Source organism: Pan troglodytes, chromosome 13, assembly GCF_028858775.2.
Source record: "Pan troglodytes isolate AG18354 chromosome 13, NHGRI_mPanTro3-v2.0_pri, whole genome shotgun sequence".
Lineage (NCBI taxonomy): Eukaryota > Metazoa > Chordata > Mammalia > Primates > Hominidae > Pan > Pan troglodytes.
In genome coordinates this window covers 78,357,066-78,378,937 of record NC_072411.2, presented here as the reverse complement: position 1 = coordinate 78,378,937, position 21,872 = coordinate 78,357,066, and the positions used below count along the sequence as shown (strand labels likewise).

Here is a 21,872-nt window from a genome sequence, read left to right as displayed (position 1 = left end):
TCCAGGAGTTCCACAACAGCCTGGGCAACATGGTGCAATCCCATTTGTACAAAAAAATACAAAAATTAGGCATGGTGGCATACCTGGACTCCCAGCTACATGGAGGCTGAGGGAGGAGGATCAACTGAGCCCGGAGGAAGGTCAAGGCTGCAATTAGTCATGAGCATGCCACTGCACACCAGCTTGGGTGACAGTGAGACCTTGTCCCCCAGAAAAAAAAAAAAAAAAACTTAAAAAAAAAGCCAAACTGATGTCATGACTCATGGGTGTGAATTCCAACTCTACCATTTACCAACTTTATGACCTTGGACAAGGTATTTTTTGTGTCTCCATTTCCTCATCTGTAAACTGGGAATAATAACCTTCATGGTGTTTTGTCTTTGTTGTCAAGTTTTTATTTTATAATCATAAAATTAACCATTCAATCTAGCCAGATGTAGAAGGGAATAAGGAAAATATGGAACCCAAAGTACTACAGTGAGAGCACAAAGATTATGGGATATTGCAAACAAGGAGAGTGGAAGGTTGCTCTCCTGAGCTACAGAAGGAATAGTCTGGTAGTTAAGATAACACAAAACTCAAATTTATTAGAGTTGTCCACAGTTGGCAATGGTGATCTTCTTGCTCATCTTGCCATTCTTGGACCCAAAGTATTCCATGGCTTCCATGACACTCATACCCTCTCTCTCACCTTTTCCCAAGACCACATGCCTACTATCTAAGCCTTCAGTGTTGGCACTACAGATAAAAAATTGGAAACCATTTGTGTTGGGTCCAGCATTTGCCACGGGCAAGATGCTAGGACCTGTACGCTTCAGGATGAAGTTCACATCATCGGATTTTTCCCCACAGATGGTCATGCCACCAGTGCCATTATGGCATGAAGTCACCACCCTGGCATATAAACTCTGGAATAATTCTGTGAAAGCAAGAACTCTTTAACCAAACCCTTTCTCTCCAGTGCTCAGGACACAAAAGTTTTCTGCTGTCTTTGGAACTTTGCCTGCAAACAGCCCAAAGGAGATGTGGAACTCCTACTTGGCAGCTATGTGGGAGAACATGGAGCTGATAATGGCTGATGGCAGGCGCCTCCAGATGGTAGCAGTGTCTGCAAAGCCATCCTATTTTTATAAGGATTAAATAAGTTAAAATTCCCTGGTACATAAAAAGAAAATATAAAAGTACTATTATTCTAGATATTTTTAAGAAATCATTTTTTACATCTATCTCTTCAGAGCATCCCTGGTTTTATACGATATAAACTATGAGAAAATTTGGAAAGGACACAACATATAATCCTTAGTGTTTACATAAAAATTCCTGTTAATGCTTTTGTGAAAACTATCTTCCCTTCCCCACAAAGGAATAAAAGAGCATTATTAAAATGTTCTTGTCTCAAAAAAAAAAAGGTTCCTCAACCTTTTCCTTTATCAAATGTAAATCACAGCTGCTCTGATGAAATGTTTTTTAATTAAGTCTCTATATAAAGAATGTTCTTAAATGTCAAATCTGCACCAAAATTTAATTACCTTAAAACCATCCATATTTTCTAAGTGCACACTTGTTAAGAACGTTTATTCCCATTATCTGCTTCACCATGTAACTAGCAAGGGAATCTTGGGAGTATGTAACACAAATTACTTGCCTTAGAAAAGACACTGTTTATTCCACATGTGTAAAATTCAATGAATGACTTTCAGAAAAATCAAAAGAAAGTAAATGTAACATCCATACAGTTGTTTAAGCTTTATTTTTAAATGCATGCATGTTTCAAGGAAACAAAAATTTCAAGATACAGAATACAACATATCAGATGAAATAATTCAGAATTATTTTAATGTATACACAAATAACAATATAAAGCACATATATAAGATACATTATATAATTTGAGGTTTCAAAAAGCAGTAATTTGGTTTTAAAATTCTGACATCAATATCTAATGTAACATTCAAGTAAAACACATTTCAAAAGTTAAGACTTCTGAGACTAACACATAACTCTATGACAGCCTGCCTTTACCACGATCTTCAAAATAGTGCTGTTCAATTCTCCTACAGAAAGCAAGGAGGTTGCTATAGTTTTTCACCTTCTCAGAAAGTTCATCATTTGTCAATTGTGTGGTAAGAATGGTGTATAGATGGCCAAATACCAGTGCGTCAAGTTCAGTAGGCCTAAAAGTAGAAATGAGAGTAATGTGAGTAAGTAGCATTTAACTCTTACAATAGAAAACACAGTTGGCCCTCTTCACCCACAGGTCCCATACTCGTAGGTTCAACCAACCTCAGATCCAAAATATTTTAAAAGATTAGAAATAACAATATAGGCCAAGCATGGTGGCTCATGCCTGTAATCCCAGCACTTTGGGAGGCTGAGGTGGGCGGACAGTTTGAACTCAGGAATTCACAACCAGCCTGAACAATGTGGCAAAACCTCATCTCTACAAAAAATACAAAAATTAGCCAGGCATGGTGGTGCTTGGCTATAGTCCTAGCTACTTGGGAGGCTGAAGTGGTAGAATGGCTTAAGCCCGGGAGGTGGAGGTTGCAGTGAGCTGAGATCACACTACTGCATATCATTTAGATTGTGTGTATTGGGTACTATAAGTAATCCAGAGATGATTTAAAATATACGGAGGTACATAGATTACATGCAAACACTGCACCATTTTTTCTTTCTTTCTCAATACATTAAGTTTACGTAAGCAATTATGCCATTTTATATAAGAGACTTGAACTCTGCAGATTTTAGTATCTGTGGGGGTCCCGGAACAAATGTCCTGTGGATACTTGAAAGACCCCCGTGGATATGTTTTTTAAAATCATTTTATTCATCAACTTAAAAGAAAAAAGCCACGTAAGAAACAAATCCTACCACAACTTGATATAACTTTTCTTGGAGTTTCTGCTATATGGAAAAAAAATATGATTTGCTAGTTGTGTGACTTGCTTTCTTTAGTAACAACATTTAAGTGTGTTAAAATAATATAGATGTAATGATCATATTCATTTAATTCATTACTTTTCTCACTAAATATAGCAGATCTCCAATGTGCCAGAAACCATACCAAATGCTAGACATAAAAACAAGAAAAATACTCTAAGACATGTACATGAAACATAAATTATAAAGTTGTTTTAATAAATACAATTTATTAAGTGTTTTAATAGATGCATAAACAAAATGCTGTCAAAGCACAAAGGATTTCGCTGTGGTGATAGGACCAAAAAAATGATACCCAATCATAAATCAACAACAAGACACAACTTTAATTTTACCACATTTAAAGTAACTTAGATTTCTGAAGGAGACAAAATCATAAGGATGGCTTCAACATAAAAATTTCTAGGGTTTTTTTTCTCTGTAATTATATATTACTAACAACAAAATGAAATCTACCCCACTACTAATGATCTATAAATGGGGCATCACCAATTTACATTATATTAAAATAATTACTAATGCAATATTACTAAAACAAGAAAATGTCATCATAATTACGAGCTAATTATTACTGTGTCCCACAGTGATAAAGTTTTTGAGAAAATATGTGCTAGCCTACATAAACGTGAAAATATGTTGCAGTAATCTGGTTTGGCAGAATAAATTTGGGGGTTGGTAAAAATCCAAATTTGAACTCCAATACTATCACTTACTAGCTATGTGGCCTTGAACCCTATTGATAAGTAGTCTCCTAGAGATGCACGGCTTTAAATACCATCTTGATGCCACTGACTCCTAAATATTTATCTCTGGTCCTAATGTCTCCCCTGAGCTCTGGATTCATACATTCAAATGCCTACATAACATCTCCACTTCAATGTGGAGTATCTGTGGAGCAGGATGTGGAGCATCTTGACTAAGATGTGTGGGATACTTTATTTTCTCAATAGCAGTAATTTACAGTATCCCAAACCTGCTTGTCCCCCAAACTTCCCAAAATAAAAGGCACCACTATCCAACCAGCTGTTTAGGCCAAAAATTTAGGGGCTACTCTTGAGTTCTTTCTTTCACCCTCCTATATCCATTAGCAAGTCTGGTGAGACACTACCTCCAAAATATGCCCTGAATGCCACCACTTATTCTTCATTATGATTTCACAGTGTAACCTACCATCATCTGTCACCTAGACCACTGAGATAGCCTCCTAAAGTGTCTTACTGCTTCTACTCATTCTCCATACCATGGTCAGAATGACTAATGTTAGCAGATCATACCAACTCCAAGCACAAAATATTCTAATGGATTTCTGTTCTACTTATACTAAAATGCCAAACTCCTTACACTAAGCACACAGAGCCTTGATAATCTGGCCTCTGCCTGCCTCTTTAGCCTCATATCCTACCATTCGTAGCATACAACCCAAACTGGCCTTGTTTCTTGCATTTGAACGTAACAAACTCAAGCCAATTAGGGAACCTTGACTATAACTATTCCTGCTGCCTAATATACTCTTCCTCTGACTTCACACTGGCTCCTTATTTTTTAGAATAAGGTTTAAATGGCACATCTTAAAGTCTCCTCAGACCACTCAAATTAAAGTGGACATGTAGTCACTCCTTATCATGTGGTCCTTTTTTAATTCTACATTTGATAATTAATACCATATAATTTTTTTTTTTTGCTTATTGTGCATCTCCTCTACCAGAAAGTCCTGTAGAGAAAGGACCTCACCTACTTGGTTCCTGCTGTATCCCCAATACCTAGAACAATTCCTTGCACAAAGCAGGAATTGTGCAATAAATTTGTGTTGAATGAACCAATAAAAAGGTGACACACTTCTCATACCATATTATAACTGTGTTCACTTAACTGTTTCCCTCACTACACTCCAAGCTCTTCAAAGGCAATGCTGTATATATCTTTATATTCCCAGTTCTTAGCACAGTATCTAAGGAACTGAAGTAGCACTTGCTGAATAAATACATGAATTAAAAAAGAAAGCATCCTAAGATGTGTGGAATATTTAATTTTCTCAATAGCAGTAACTTACATTCTTTGAAAGCCTTCCACTCTTTTGACATTCATGAAGTGTTAATCAAAGTCAAATGTGCAATCTATGGCCATGTTTAAATGGGTAGCCAACAGTATAGTTTTATAAAAAAAAAATCTCAAGGGTCCTTAGACTCAACAGCACCATAATCTTATCATCACAGGAATGAACCAATAATGAACAGATCCCTGCAAAAAACCAAGGATGCAGAGTGGATAAATGTGGAGCTGAGCTGAGGCACTTGGTGAGAATAATACAAACACCAACTCTTCCACATCCCTAAACATATTTCTTAAGAGGTACATCTTATCTTACCACTTTAGAACTTATTTTCCTAATCCTTGTTTAGTGCCAGCTACCCTATACTTCTTGTACTAGAGCCTAAAAAAGGTGCATATATTCTCTGATGCAACTTCCAGTAGTATAGATGGGCACCCTTTATTAATAAATGAAGGCTCTGAAAGAGTTCAACTATCAATGTATGCTCAAATGACAGTGCTCCAGAAGTACCCCTGAAGTGGTTTGTTGCAAATATATATATCCACATAACTCCAGAGGTATTGAATTATATATGGGCATGAGCATATAAAAACTGATCTGATTTTACATAAAGACAGCAACTTTGTGGCAAGTTACTTTAGAACATCAACAGAAGTAGAACTCAACAGATTAAACCAAAGCACATACAGTTGTGTGTTGCTTAACAGGAATACATTCTGAGAAATGCACTGTTTGGCAATTTTCTCGCTGTGTGAACATCATAGAGTCTACTTACACAAACCTAGATGGTGCTATACACCTAGAGTATATGGTACACCCTACTGCTAATAGGCTACAAACCTATACAGCACATTGCCATACCGAATACTGTAGGCAACTGTAACACAATGATAATGTGTATTTATGGTACACAAATACTTGTGTATTTAAACATATCTAAACACAGAAAAGGTAAGTAAAAATATATTACAATCTCAAGGGACCATCATCATATATTTGGTCCATCACAGACTGAAAGGTTGCCATACAGGGCATGACTGTATATATCCACACACACTTAACCTTTAAAGCATATTTTTTGTAATTTTTCCAAATTTGAGCAACTCCTTACACTGACTCTGACATATATAAATTACTGATTCCAACAAGTCTTTTTAAAAAGTACAAATAATATTTTAGTTGATAGGTGACAGTTACACAACTGTATGCTTTTGTTAAAATTCATAGAACTACACACATAAAAGTGCCAATTTTACTAGATGTAAATTACACATCAATAAACCTGACTTAACAAAAAGACAAGTAACATATATTTTATCCAGTATTTCTACTGAACTATTTAATCAAGTCAAGATCTTCATATACCTCCAATTTTAATTATCTTGCTATATCATGTGAAGAGAAAACACAACTTTCTACCCTTCTGCTTACCAAATAGTTTGTGATTACAATTCAAATATAGATAGCAATTCCCCTCCTATGAGCTCTAAGATGTTTCATATATTATTGCATTTATCTTTATAGACTTTTTATTAGAAAAATATTCCAGGGTGACAAATGTATTTTTAAAGTCCTAAGAAATTTGATGCCTTCTTACATTATTATTCTTTCCACATTCCTGTTGGTTATCTATTTTTTCATTTGAATATCAAAATAAAAACAGTAAAATTCAACGTTTTCATAACATTTTCCATTTAAGATTTTTCTGGCACTCAGTAAAATTCAACATTTTCCTAACATTTTCCATTTAAGATTTTTCTGGCACTCATATTTTTTGCTTTGCTTATTCATTATTTCACATTTATTTCTCTCTGATACCTTCATAGTATCATCTATATTAATGCTTTCAAAAGCATTAATTTTGTCTGAGTGTTTCCTAATTGTTCTTTCCCATTAACTTTTCATCTCTTTATAGTACTAGAAATAATCTACGTTATCTTTTCTTTACATCCCAATCACTTATCTTTAGGGCTGTCACTCAAGTTTTGTAAATCAAGCCCCTTGCTTTTTGGCCTCTTTTCCCAATTATTATTCTTTCTGTGAGATCTCCCTTAACTACCCTCTTCCTTTTCTCTCATCAAGTAACGGTATTTGGTTTCTTTCACGAGTCCTCCCAACATCCCCAGTAGTTGAGCTAGAAGGAAAGTTAATTCTAATTTTAGGGGATTAATTCTAATTGTAGGGGGTTAATTCTAATTTTAGGACTGGCATACACATAGAGAAATTAGAGTAACTTAGAGATATGTCAGAGCCAAGAATAGAATTCAGACCTTCTGACTTGCAGTATAATACTATGTATCCTGACTTAGGCCACAGCTCTATTCAACATAGTATCTCACAAAGTAATGACTCCTGCTACAGATAAAGGAATGAGAAAAATGTTGGCACAAGGAAATGAAATACCAGTTACTTTTTTCTAAATGTACTTTATTTGCATTTTAGTATTAATTAAACGATCGAATAAAATTAAAAATCAAATCTCTTCTATCTTTAATCTTATTTTTAGGGAAAATGTTTATCTAAGTATCATGCAAAGGAAAATTATGTCAAAACTCTACATCATAATATCAATTAAATAGTTCCTCAAAAGCAAGGCTTTGGTGTTTGAACTGTTCTAAGTTAGAAGTTTTCATCACAAGTTTAAATGTAATTGTGCCCTTATGAAGAAAAATGATATCTTGATATTTCCACTGAGTCACATGCCAAACTCTGGTTACTAACACAATGACAATGAGTTTAACTGAGAAGAAAAGTAAATTAGATCTATTCTCCTGGCCTCCTCTAAAGACAGTGTGCATAACAAAACTAAAATAGAATAATGCATTTCAATAAAACACACCCCTTCTGAGCTTTTCAATTCCTAAGAATTCCTCTGTTAGAAAGAAAAGAAATCACGTAATACTGACATTTGGATACATTTCTCTTGTGTTAGGGACTGAAAAATAGAATCTGTAGAGCAAACATCACTAGAAACAGGAACAGAGTTGTAGAAGCTTTACCCACCAGAATTTCACAGTTTGAATTCTGAAGATTTTTCTGCTTCAAAGATCAACAGACCCCAGATTTTAATATCAATTATATATAGTATATATTACTTGTGTTATAGATTAATATAACTTAAATATTTCCAATTATATATAGTATATATTACTTGTGTTATAGATTAATATAACTTAAATATTTCCAAACTATCATCATAGCCATTTTTACTACAAATATTACCTTTACCCAAATATGTTTGATATGGTTATAGAAGAGGAATGCTTATGACGATATAACACATAATAGCAAATAAAGCCTTTTAGAAATTATTAATCTAAAAATCAAATAATTTTTATTAAAATGTCAAGAAAAGGTTAGACTTTCTAGGGAAAGTTTTGAGATTAAAATGCTTTAAGCCCATCTTACACTGGATCACAGGACAGCTGATTCTGATATATTAAAATTATAATTTTTTAACAACGGAAAATTCATTCTTTGCCTTCATTAGAGTCTTTTCAAAACTGCAAAAGTAAATCTATTAATGAAACATTATTCAACTTACATATATACACATATATTTAACCTATATCCTTTATATTAATTTCTGTTTTACAAATATTTTCATTAACATTTAAAAGATAAGTTCATAATAGTGCTTGTCTATCAAACAATATTTTTTAATATTTAGTTTTATTGACTCTTCTAGTCCTCCAGGTATCATTCTATATAGAAAACCATAGTTACATTAATACTAACTTACTTTCCTTCATGTTTAATAGTACTTTACAAGTTTAGAATTTTGTTAAGATTTTGTAGTTCCACGTATAGCACCTTGAACTACCTCATTAAAACCTTATCATACAATGACTGATTTACATGACTGCCTTTAAGAGAAATTCTTAATGATAAGGGCCATATTTTAGAAATCTTAGTCTCCTAGAGCCTAGCACTGTGCCTGAGAGTAAAGTGCCACAAAAATATTTGAGTACAAAAATTATAAAAATAGCTAAATCTTTTCTTGAAAAAGCAATTCTTTTATGAAAAAAAGAAATTTGCAACCTAACAGTACAGAAAATTAACTTTAAAAAAGTAAAATTTCTTACTGCTTATTGAAGAAATACGGTTGTGTTCCCAGTCTTTGAGAGAGAGCTTGACAGCACTGGTCTACATCCTCTAAGACCTAACACAGGCAATGAACCCCAAGGAAAAGTATTTCAATTAGCAAAACAATAAAAAGTATCTAAAACGTAACTTGTATCACAGTTTATAACAAAAATATAAATTTAGGTTAACCTTTTATAATATATTTTAATAAGACCATAGACCACATATATATATAATACTTTCTATATAAGAAATACTTATAAGAAATACTTTCTATATAAGTATATATATATATAATACTTTCTATACAAGAAATAGGAAGAAATTCTCAGTGGATGTCCTTCAAAATACAAGTACATTTAAGTTACTTATAAGGATTTTGTCAAGAACAAAACTGTCTTCCTGAATCCATATATTCAAATGGCTTTGCATATACCGAAAAATCTGCTTAATAAAGGTAACAACATTGACCCACCATGAGTAAAAGCATTTGAGTTATTTTCCCACTAGTGGAGATAGATTTTTATTTATTCTATCCCTATTCATTTACTGAAACCCCCTTGTGGCCAATGGCACACATCAGTGAGATGGCTGGCTAGTATTAAGGGTAGCCTTGGAAAAGACGGGCATTAATTAACTTAATGATGCTTGTGGACAAGATAAGTATTTTTAAGTTTTGCTACTTTAGTAGCAAAAATATAGATAGAGAGAGAGAGAGAGAGATAGATAGATAGATAGATAGACAGACAGACAGACAGACAGACAGACAGACAGACAGACAGATTAAGTACTGTATTTAACAGGGCTTTTTTTTTTAAGCCCTGATGCTGCAGATCTATATTTAGTTACATAAAAGGTGCCCACAATGTATTGTTCAATTAAAAAAAAAAAAACCCTCAGGTTATACAGTAGCAGGCATAATGATCCCATTTGAGAAAATGTTACTAAGAAACATCTAGAAGAAGGCTCTCCAAATAGTTAAGGGTGGTAATTTCTAGGTGATGAGATTTCAGGCAAGTTTTATTGCTTTTTTACACATATCTGCATTGCATTGTTTGCTTTACATCAAGCATGTAGGATTTTTTAGAAATAAAATTACTTCATGTTAGTGAAAATAACAGCAAATGGTTTTCTTGCAAATCTTATATATATATTTTTTAAAGGAGTATCAATATAAAGAATGATTCTTTTAATGCATAAAAGTTGAGGGTTTTGTCAACTTCAACCTGAACTGACCTGGTCCAGAGTCTTCTTTCCCCATCCAATAGCTTTCATCTTACGTTTGACTTCCCACTGTTTTTGATAGGCCAAAATATGATTCAGAGGCCAAGGGTAAGGAGATCCATACCTAGCATGAGTGATCTAAAGCAAAAAGATTTTGTAAAAAAGGTGATCCTTCCTAAAAACAATGCCCGTTTTTACAAATAGAATTCTAAAAGAAATATATTTTCAGAGAACATAAATAGAGCAATCTGAAAAAAATACACACCTTGCAATCTAAAAAATTAAAATTTTAAGCCATTCCCTTTAAAAATATATAAACTTTTATGTACTTTGCAACCCGTTATATCAAACAATGACACATAGCTTCCCTAAAATGTTATGTGCAAGCAAAATTAAAGTAAGTGAAAAACTATATCACTAATGGTATAAACCACAATGTTTCATTTATGAGCAGGGACTTGCGATTCTGAGCAAAAGTGTTTTCTCATTAAATTTTAATTAAGATAAATGTTACAGAACCACTCACCTCCCCTACTGTAGCTTCATCACACCACTGAAGATACAGCTAGGAACAAAAGAAGAGTCACTAAACTTTAGAATACCAAAGAGGAAAAGGATAAAGAAAGTTATTTTTTGCCAAGGCAATTTTTTATAAGCTAATTTCATAAGTCACACATGTAGCGGTTTGTTTTTCTTAGCTGCTATCCACAATTATTAAATGTAATGATGGTACGTTATAAAAATATTTTTTATTCACACAATACATGTCTAAATACCATTAAAGTGTTTTACAGATATTATTTAAGTAAATTTCAAAAGGCCAAAGTAAAATAATGAGTAGGCAAGAATCACTCCTTTTTATAAACAGAAAAACTAGAACTGAAAATGTCAGGTAACTTGTTCAAAGGTAATAATCAAATAATTTAGGTAGCCAACTCAACTCTAGAATTACTTGACTATTTTCCCATTTCTCAATAACTTTAACCCATAAGAAAGATTATATTTTATGAGAATGAGAGAAAAAGCTTATTTTCAAGCCATATCATCTAGTATTTTACCTCTGCTGTCAACAGCATATTGTTGACTAATTCCATGTAAGCTTTCATTTCTGCTTTTTGGACTTCCTCCAGCCCATCACTAAGAGAATGGCCCTAAAGGGAATTTAAAAAAATTTAAAAGAGCATCATATTAAATATACAAACACTTTCAGTTATCTCACTAACAAATAACATAACATGCAACTATACAATGAATTAAACTTCCAAAATGCCCCCTAAAAATTATTTTATATAAAAGCATAAATAATACTCTGCTATCACTATAAAATATTAGTATGTACTTACTTGTCATTATACAAATGTATCTTTCAATAGAGAAAATTACACTATCAACTACTTCGCAAAAGAAGAAAACAGAATGGTCAGCAAACCTTGTTTAAGAGATTAACCTTATTTAGAAATAAAGGAAATGCCAAAAGACTGACATGTGCTGTTTATAAAGTGGTCAAAGATGAAAAAAATACGTTTGTAAAGATATGGGGGGAAAAACCCACTTATTTTAAAATTCTAATACTCTATAGTAACTAGGAGATACATAAAATGATATAACCTTTAGTTCAATCTGGCAATCTATTACAAGATTTAAAAAGTACATAACCTATGACATCCTAATACCACTCTCAGGAATTTATCCTAAGGTACCAATACCAACCTTAGGAATTTATACAAAGATGTATATACAAGAAAATTTATCTTAGTACTCTATAAAAACAAAAAATTGGCCATGACTTAAAAGCCCATCAATAAACTTGAGTAAATAAAATTCTAATTTATCCAATACAGGGGGAGGGTGTTGAAGAAAAAAAAAATATATATATATATATATATTTTGGAGATATATATATATCTCCAATACAGCAGAATACAACAATGTGAAAGGATGATATATATCTACAGCTATTAATATGGAAGAATTTCCAAACATATTTATGATTTTAAAAGGTATGTTGCAAAATAATATACACTAGTATGATCTAGGTTTTTCTATATATGCAAAAAGTCTGGAATGATTTTTCAGAAACACTAATGGGAGTTGTTCCTTAATAACTATTAAAATCTAAACTGAATAAATGAAAAGCAGAATCATTCAAATGGATAAATACATTCAACTTCAAACAAATCCTGTATCTCCCTTTTCAAAGGTCAGCCAGACACTTCAAAACCTAATAGTTTTTCATTTATGACCACAGTTCTAGTAAGCATAAGTTAGAAAATTATCTACCATTTTGTAAAGATCAAACCATCTCTTTTGACTAGATACTAAAATTACATACCTTTAATAAATTTGACATTAATAGAGAAAAAAAAGCTACCTCTTTTGCCATTATATCATGAAAAAATACTAACTTACACTTCAGAAATATTTTCCAGTAGTTTGCATTGGCATTTTATAAAACTAGGTTGAAATCAATGTAAATGTTAAGACACATTAAAGAATGATGAATGACTTGGTAACTGTGATCAAATACATTTAATATCTTTTTATTACCTTGGCTTTAACAAATTGGACTATTGGACCAAGTTCTGATACTACTTGATTTCCCACATGAATAAAAGGGACTTTACCTGTTGAGAGAAAAAAAAAAAGTATTTATAAAAATACTTCCAGTTTGTTAAAGTTTGTGATAATTAAAAAAAATTAACACAAAACTCAGATATTTATAAATAGGGATTTCATAAACTGTAACTTTTGAAAATTTTTGTCAGATGTGTATATTAAATTCTGTAAGTTTTTAAACTGATTACTAACCAACTTTAGAAAAAAAGAACAGGTAAATTCATTTCTAGAGTTCTCACTTAGATATAATAACAGATCACATAACATTCTCTTTTCAGAGCCAACACAAACATATCACCATATAGCAGCAAACACTAATTATCCAAATTACATGAACCAAGCCAGGACACTGGTACATGACCACTGATATATTTCAAAGAAATTTAAGCTTTCTTTTCAGAGTACAGTGAATCAATCTATACTGTAAACTACATTTAAAAAACCTTTTTACATCTTTTAAGTCTTTGATACCCATTGAGATCAACATTTTAAGCAAGTAATTGTATATCAATAAATCTCTTTGACTCAAAATAGCAAGAATTAAAAGAATTAACAATCTTTGAAGGCATGCTAGTTGGTGAGTTGTAATACAGAGTATGTTCCCAACATGTGGGAAAAAATAATAGTATGTTTATAAAAACTAGCTTCTATAGATAAATGTCACATTAAAAAAGAAATATTTCACTTTAACAAATACTAATACTTGGAATTATTAGAGATGAGAGAACAAAATAATCTCCAAATAGCAAGAAGGGTCTACTCCAAATGCTAAAGAATGAAACCTGCTGTCAGACCTAGTTCAAATAGAGTTCACACTAACAGCAGGCTTCTTCCTGTTCCTTTTCAATAGATTCACTCCTCTCTGGCTCAGTCAGCCTGGGGTAATGGATGAAGTACAGAGGCCTAACAAAAGCTTCAACTGCATCCATAGGACAACATGCATTACAAAGAGAAGGCAGGCCTTTTGGAACACAACTCAATAGAGGTATTGAGAAGATATTTCCCTGTTGCCAATTCTGCATTCCTTCCTTCTACTGCTTTATAAATCTTGCAAAAAAAATATTTTTTTATCTGGTTAAGCATTAGGCCATATTGTTTTCTTAACTCGGGATAAAATCTTTGTAACTACTATACTACCAGAATTATTACAGGTCCCCTGAGATCAAATGATCTGAGAATGAAAACTATTTAGTACCTAGACAAAGAGTATTTGGGGGTATAATATTTTTAGAGCAAAGCATATTCCTTGTTTTTAATGACCAGTTTCAGGTTCTTGGAAAAAAGGGTTTGTATTTTTTCTTTTCTTAAAAATACATTGAGCGTTGTCAATTCTGAAGCAAAAAGAAGTGTGGATAGTCAACTGAGTATTAATCTTATATATCTCTAAATATAAAGAGATATATAAAAACAAACACAACAAATTAGAAGTGAATAATGTTTTCTGTCACTAGCCTGCTTAATGAAAATGGAGCCAATGTTATATCCTTATTATTGCAGGTATCAGGCAAAAACACAGTAAGACAGTTATTTTCTGGTGCGAATCAAAGGTCATATAAGAAAACTGAGGGCTTTGTTTACCGTCTTAGACAGAATAATCACTTTTAAAATTTTTATTCTAAAGAAAGCAAGAATATGTTGCCAAACAAGTTGGCAGATTCAAAGAATGCAAGAATGGATGTCATCTAATCCGACTACCTTATATTACACATGAAGTCACTGAGGCTCAGAGAAGTGAAATTTCTCAAGGAAATAGTTAATATGTGACAAAGTCACAGAAGGATTAGTTAAAGATTTCCTAACTCTTTAGGAAATAAGAGTTTAAGTCAACTGGTCTTCTGACTAGTCCATGCTCTCTGCTTTAAAAATCTACCGCAAGATCAAAGAAGCAAATACAATAAAAAACATTTCCCTATCACCTCAAATCATTAAATGAAAGAGAATACCAATCTGAGATATGATAAAATTTAAATATCTTAGTAGAAAGTGCCATTTTCATCTACCTATAGGAGACTCCTATGAAAGAATGTATATTTTTGTATGTCTCTAGAATATTTATGTTTGTCTTTCGCGCAGTCTAATAAAAAGAAAATAGGTATCTACCTAAATGACACTAAGTATAGTAATTTTAGGAAACAGGTAGATAAACTATATTGATATCTCACTTGCCAAAGATCTGAACTTTAGCATTAGATTACTAACCTTTTTACATAAATATACAAATTGTTTGTATGATCACATAGAGGAAAAGGATGGACAAAACACAACATAACTTATTTCACCAGAATTCTGTAGTTCCTAAAATCTACGTATAAAACCAACACAAAAATGAGTCAATGAATGCCCTCCAAGAATCTAAAATCTGTTTACATTTACAAGCCTAGAAATTATTTTATGGAAATGTTTTCTAAATGTATATTAATAAACCTCTAAAACCAGGTATTTATATAAAAGAACATTATGTACAGAAGGGGTGTCTTCATACCTTTTAACAATTTCTACCACCCTTAAAAACTTAAGGTGGAAAAAAGAAAGTTTAACACAAGTCACTCCTAAATTATCATATCAAAATGAAAAATGTCTCCCTAAAAAGCAATGTTACACACTTATACCAATCAGTTATACTTAATAATTTATTCAAAAAGGAGTAATTCTACTTATTATTGCTCCAATAAAACCATAATTACAATAATCATCCATGATAATTATATATAACATTTATTTATCAGCTTTGTAGCACATATTTATATTAAAAATTCTTTGAATTATTTATTTAAAACAGTAATTTAATCTACTGACATAAAGATAATACTTATTTTAAAAAATAGGAAGCTAAAGCATCTCAAAACCTGTTAAAATTAAGCATTAGAAAAAATAATTAGAAACCAAAAACATTCAGTGATGACTTCAAGATCTAATGACAAATTAATTTTTCTACAATCTCTCTTCTTCCACCTGTATTATGGGAGAATATAATTAAGAAAGACACGTTGAATAATAAATGGATTCATTATTACTAAAATTTGTTTTCTCAACAGGAAAGTCTTATGTACATTAAGACTAGGGAAATCTGAGATCATGTATTTCCTTAACATTTACTATTTAAAACAATTCCCTTACTATTAAAACCATTTCCACACGTCAGTAACCATCTCTGATCACAGTTGAAATGAATAGATATGCCAACCCCAAGATTGTCAAATTTGCAATTGTTACTTTCTAAAACCATGGAAAGATTCTTCAAAGGGTAAACAAAAAAAATCAGGCATTTTAACATGTAGATACAAACTGGACTATCACTATAATTTTATCACTCCATAATATTAACAGAGAAGAAAAAAAAACACACTTACCAGATGGAGACATATATTCTGCATTTGCCCTACAAACTACTTTGATAGGCAAGTTACACATTTGCAAAAAGGCCTGTAAATCAAGATACATACAATAAGCCCAGTAAAAAGCATATGCATATTTGAACAGAAATTTGTATGCATTTCTTTTCTAAACTGAATAGTTTCATACTACAAAACTCTAATAGAAAACAATGAACCAATTTAAAGTGAAGGATTTGTTTTCCAAACAAAAATAAAATGTCATGTCACTACTTAAAAATCAGTATGATTTAGACATCAGTAAATACATGAAACTTAAAGTATGTATGTATACCTAAGGAATAAAATGTAAATTATCCACATTTATATTACTGTATTAGTTTATGTAAACCAGCAATACTATATATATAGCTTTAATTTTCTTAAGTAGATGACTAAAGTCCAAATTTTATAAGCTATTGCTTCATTCCACTACTTTCTATAGGATCATCATCTTCCTCATTTTAGAGGAAAACTCAAAATACTATCTCTGCTACCTCAAAGTTCTCTCCAGTAATACCCTATATTCCAACATGTAGTTTCTGTGCTCACGAATTCACTTTTTAAAGACTTAAATTGTTTATCTTTGTTCATAGTTACAAAAATGTTATAAGCAATTTAAATGTCTAATAATAAGGGTATGGGGTAAATCATTATAGTAAATCCAAACTGTGGAATGCTATACACAATCAATTTTAAAACTCATGCTTTAGAAAAAATTTTACATCAAGAAAAAATGTACACATTATAATATTAAGTAAAAAAATGCAAAACTCTATTACTAGATCACACTAATTCATTTTTAAATGTTTTTAAGACACCAGTGAACTCGGCAAAACCCACTGTTTTTTACAATACTCAAAGTCCACTCCTCTTGTTCTCTCTTCTATGACTTCTTGGCTTCTTTTTCTCTACTCACAAAATTTACTATGTTATTTCTATAAAATCATTCAGTTATTCAATTGGGGAGGTCATAAGTTACAATGGTTCTAATTACCACATACAAATTGGAAGACAAACCTTTTGTCTATTTTGAAATTGAAAGTACTATAAATAGCTGTCAAAAGTAAGATAAATTAATAAATTAACAAGGATATTATTTATCATTTTACTCAACAGAGATTTCTCATAGGTTTATTATAATTCCTTCCTCAACTCTATATTAGAAATAAGTGTTAAGACTCTTAAGTGTTAAGGGTACAAAACAGTGATTAATATCTTGTACAAAGAACTCCATTTACCCAAAAGTATGTCAATTCTCTTCTGTTTTCTCAAAACTCCAGTCCTTTAGAGATGCCTGCCTCCAAAAATAAATCCCACGTGAGTCTGATTCCCCCACTAATTGCATCCTCTGATTCTTACATTGCTCTGTAACTTATGTATGCATGTCTGATCTCAAGTAAATGGAATCTCTTAGAAAACCAAGGGGGGAGATTTTTAATTTTTTTTTTTCAATTCTGTTCTCCTTCCCCCAATCTCCCTCATTTTCCCACAATTCATCTTTCATAGTGCACTACTTATGATAAGCAATATTGTTTACTGATTGAGCCATTCAAAGCTCCCAAGAGCTTATCCTGGTAGAGGCTGTTATCCCTGCCACATATGTTCTCCCCTTTCCCTACAGTGGTAGAAACTATCTGCACACAAGGCTGCCTAAAATAAAAACTTATTTTCCGGGCTCCCTTACAACTGGGTATGGCCAACTGGACTAAAAGTTCTGGACAACTGCTGGGAAGTTTCTTTAAAAGGAGAAAGTATCTCCTCTTTTTCCTCCCTCTTGACTAGAATGTAAAAAGGATGGCTATAGCTATAGCAGCCAAACAGAACCATGAAGTAGCAGCTGAGTGTTAGAAATGGTAGAGCAACAAGAGTAAAGGGGCCCAGGTTCTTGATAATCATGTAGTCACCAAACCTGGATTACCCGTGTTTGTCCGAGAAGTGAACTACCTTTTTAAGCTACCACTATATTGGGTTTCTGTCACTCACTGCCAAATCCAATCTTAATTAATTCACCTACAGTTATGATTTCTAAGTTTAAACACCACCCTGCCCCACCAGAAGTTGATTCTTCTGTGTCTATTTAAGTGGAAACTAACGGTCCTTTAAAACCTATAACCAGTGATTCCAATTCATAGCAATAATAGTGAGCTTCCTGACTGACCCACAAAGATAGGGTAGGGTGGTGATTGATTCTCAAACTTCAGCATGCATCAAAATCATGTCAAAGCATGGCTTGCATGGAAAGAATTAGAGAAAATGAATATAAACAGTTCTTTCAAAAAGCCTGGATCTGAAAAAAAGGAAGAAGGGAGGAGAAGAGTTGCCTCCCTTCTATTACATATGAAGAAGAGTGGAGCTTATTAAAACACAAAGAGAAAAAAAATAATGGAGATAGGCTGAAATTACATAAAACAAGTGAAATAACTGATATACAAGATCCATGTGGCCAGAAGCAGTGGCTCACACCTGTAATCTCAGCACTTTTGGGGAGGCCAAGGCAAAAGGACCACTTGAGGCCAGGAGTTCAAGACCAGCTTAGAAAACACAGGGAGAACCCATTCCTACAAAAAAGTTTAAAGAATTAGCTGGGCATGGTGGTGCACACCTTTAGTCTCAGCTACTCAAGAGGCTGAGGTGGGAAGATTGCTTGAACCTGGGAGGTCAAGGCTGCAGTAAGCCATGATCACACCACTACACTCCAGCCTGGGCAATACAACGAGACCCTGTCTCAAAAAAAAAAAAAAGAATAAGTAAAAAGGGAGGAAGTAAGACCTTAGCTGGAGAGATCTGTTTTTGTCAGAACAGGACACTTTTTCCACTGTAATGCAAGAGGTGGTGGGGAATCAGTGATGATGACTGAAAGTTGATAAGAAAGAACAAGAATGTGAGTGCTCATATTTTACGAAATAGAAGGAGAAATCTTTTGCTGAGAATGAAAAACTAAGAAGGGATTGAGGCCTTCAGTAGAACAAAAAAGAGTTTGAAATAACTGTTTAATATATCTTCTCAAAGGCCTGAATAATATTCAACTGTTAATAATAATATTGTATAAAATAGTAAATATAGTATATTTTGCTAAACTACATGCGTAGTGGTAACTATGCTAATTAATATTCCAAAATGCTGTATTTCACTTAAAATAAAAGCAGAATTGTAATGTTCTGCAATTAAACCTATGCTTCTTTTTTTTGAGACAGAATTTCACTCTGTCGCCCAGGCTGGAGTGCAGTGGCGCAATCTCAGCTCAACGCAACCTTCAACTCCCAAAACCCATGCTTCTTAGTCCCGTGCTTTTAATTATTTTATAAAAACTAACTGACAATTTTACCAATTAAATGACACTCAACTTACTACAGACCTCAATTGATAGCATAATTCTAGTCAGTCAATTAATCTGTAGTTCACAAAAAAGTTTGATGTCACAAAGCATTTTCATCCAAACTTTAAAAATGCAAAAACAGGCCAGTCCCAGTGCTTCCAGAGGCCGAGGAGGGAGGATTGCTTGAGGCCAAGAGTTCAAGACCAGCCTGGGAAACATAGTGAGAGCTTCTCTCTACAAAAATTTTTAAAAATTAGCAGCACAGGCCAGGCGCGGTGGCTCATGCCTATAATCGCAGCACTTTGGGAGGCCAAGGCAGGTGGATCACGAGCTCAGGAGTTTGAGACCAGCCTGGCCAACATGGTGAAACCCTGACTCTACTAACAACACAAAAATTAGCCGGGCGTGGTGGTGTGTGCCTGTAGTCCCAGCTACTCAGAAGGCTGAGGCAGGAGAATCACTTGAACCCGGGAGGCAGAGGTTGCAGTGAGCTGAGGTCGCACCAATGCACTCCAGCCTAGGTGACAGAGCAAGACTCCATCTCAAAAAACAAAAAACAAAACAAAACAAACAAACAAAAAAATTAGCAGCATGTGGTGGCAGGCACCTATAGCACCAGCTACTCGAGGAAGCTATGGTAGGATAGCTTGAGTCCAATAATTAAAGGTAAGCTATGATCATGCAAAAAAAAAAAAAAGCAAAGCCAAAACATTACCATGACTATCTTCAATAATGTAAACACCCTAAAACAATAGCAAGGTTTGACTCAAACAGTATTTCCCCTTTCTCTTGAAAGATGGAAGAAAACACTGGAGAGGCTCACTGTCACCTTCCGCTTTGACTTTCAATATCTTATCAGCACAAAAAAATACTCCAAATAACTGGCATGGCACACTCATCTAAAATATATTTTCTTTTCAATTCGGAAATAGCAGTCTGCATATTTTTATTCTTATGGAAGTCAAAGAAAAATGTATTTCAAATTATAATAATGAATAATGAACTTGGAACAACTCAGCTAACTCTTATTCCTCGGTTGAATACTTTATTCCAAACTAATTTAAATGAATAACAACATAAAATAATTTGAATAAAACACTTAGCACATCCTATCAGAATAACGTTTTATAACTATGCTGTCCAATATGGTAGCCACTAGTCACATGTGGCTCCTTAATTAATGTTTGAATAAAATTTTAAATTCAGTTCCCTAGTCACACTAGCCACATTTCAAGTGCTCAACAGGCACGTGTGGCTAGTGGCTACTGTGTTTATTGAACAGCACAGATTTAGAACACTTTCATCATCACAGTGTGATGTGATGATGTCTACTGGATGTCTATCAGACAGCATGGATATATAACAACAGTAATCAGTACATAAAGGAGACCTTAGCAAGAGAGGCTGACATCATCTGAAAGTGATTATAGCAAACATTATTTTTAAAAACCTGCATAATAGCACAGTGTCCAAAAACCCTGCAAGTGATACAATCAACTTTTGATGATGGTGACACATTAAATACTACATTTCCAATTTCTGAGAGAATATAAAGATTTCTCATTTGCTGAGCAACTCCAATTGCTAAAATGAGGAGGCAAATGTATTCTTATGTGAAAACTAAGAACTAAAGAATGAATTAAAACTGCACCCATTCTTTATATATAAATTTAGTGACTACCTGGTAGGAAATTTTTTAAATGTACACATATGTATATGTACACGTAACATAATTGCCTGCACCTGATTTCTAAGACCCTGAAATTTAATCAGCTTGATGTAGTTTCAACATATTGAATACATTAATTGAATTCATAACATCAAAAAAATTCACTTGAAGGGGTAAGGTGTCAGGGGTAGGGTTTTTTACTTTAAAAAAAAAATTCACAGAAAAAAAACTATTACCAGATCATCAATAACTGGTTAAACATGAAGGACTAAATTTACACATTTATCTCTGCAACCCTTAAAAAAAAAATCTATTAAAATAACAATGAAGAAATAGAAAAGGTATACACCCAGAAAAACATAAAGAAGAGCAGAGGAGATAAAAGCAGACCAGAGATGTCAACCCATTTTTCTAAGATGGAAAGCAGACTTAGCAGGGCAGAGGGCAGAGGAAGCTGAAACCTAAGAGTTTGCACAGTAGAAAATCAATACATTTGCATCACAGAAACTAGGAAGATTCCAAAATTGGAAGCACCAAGTAACACAGAAGGCAGAGGTGAGACACAGGACAGCAAATAAAGGACTGGATGAAAGT

At 33.1% G+C, this 21,872-nt stretch overlaps 1 protein-coding gene across 4 annotated transcripts in view; it reads right to left on the bottom strand.

Annotated features, from left to right (window-relative positions):
* Positions 1-1,731: 1,731 nt before the first annotated feature.
* Positions 1,732-21,872, bottom strand: part of MTX2 (metaxin 2) — a 63,429-nt gene continuing 43,288 nt past the window's right edge. For 2 of the 4 annotated variants that reach the window (XM_515932.7, XM_001153838.6), the window contains 7 exons: positions 16,270-16,342; positions 12,851-12,927; positions 11,362-11,454; positions 10,830-10,868; positions 10,316-10,441; positions 9,079-9,155; positions 1,732-2,174 (listed from right to left, as the gene is read on the bottom strand). In XM_515932.7, coding sequence (XP_515932.2) covers positions 2,003-2,174; positions 9,079-9,155; positions 10,316-10,441; positions 10,830-10,868; positions 11,362-11,454; positions 12,851-12,927; positions 16,270-16,342 — 657 coding nt within the window. In that variant the 3' untranslated portion in view covers positions 1,732-2,002. The remainder of the gene's footprint in view (positions 2,175-9,078; positions 9,156-10,315; positions 10,442-10,829; positions 10,869-11,361; positions 11,455-12,850; positions 12,928-16,269; positions 16,343-21,872) is intronic. The other 2 variants (XM_016950085.4, XM_063790591.1) reach the window with 1 other exon arrangement.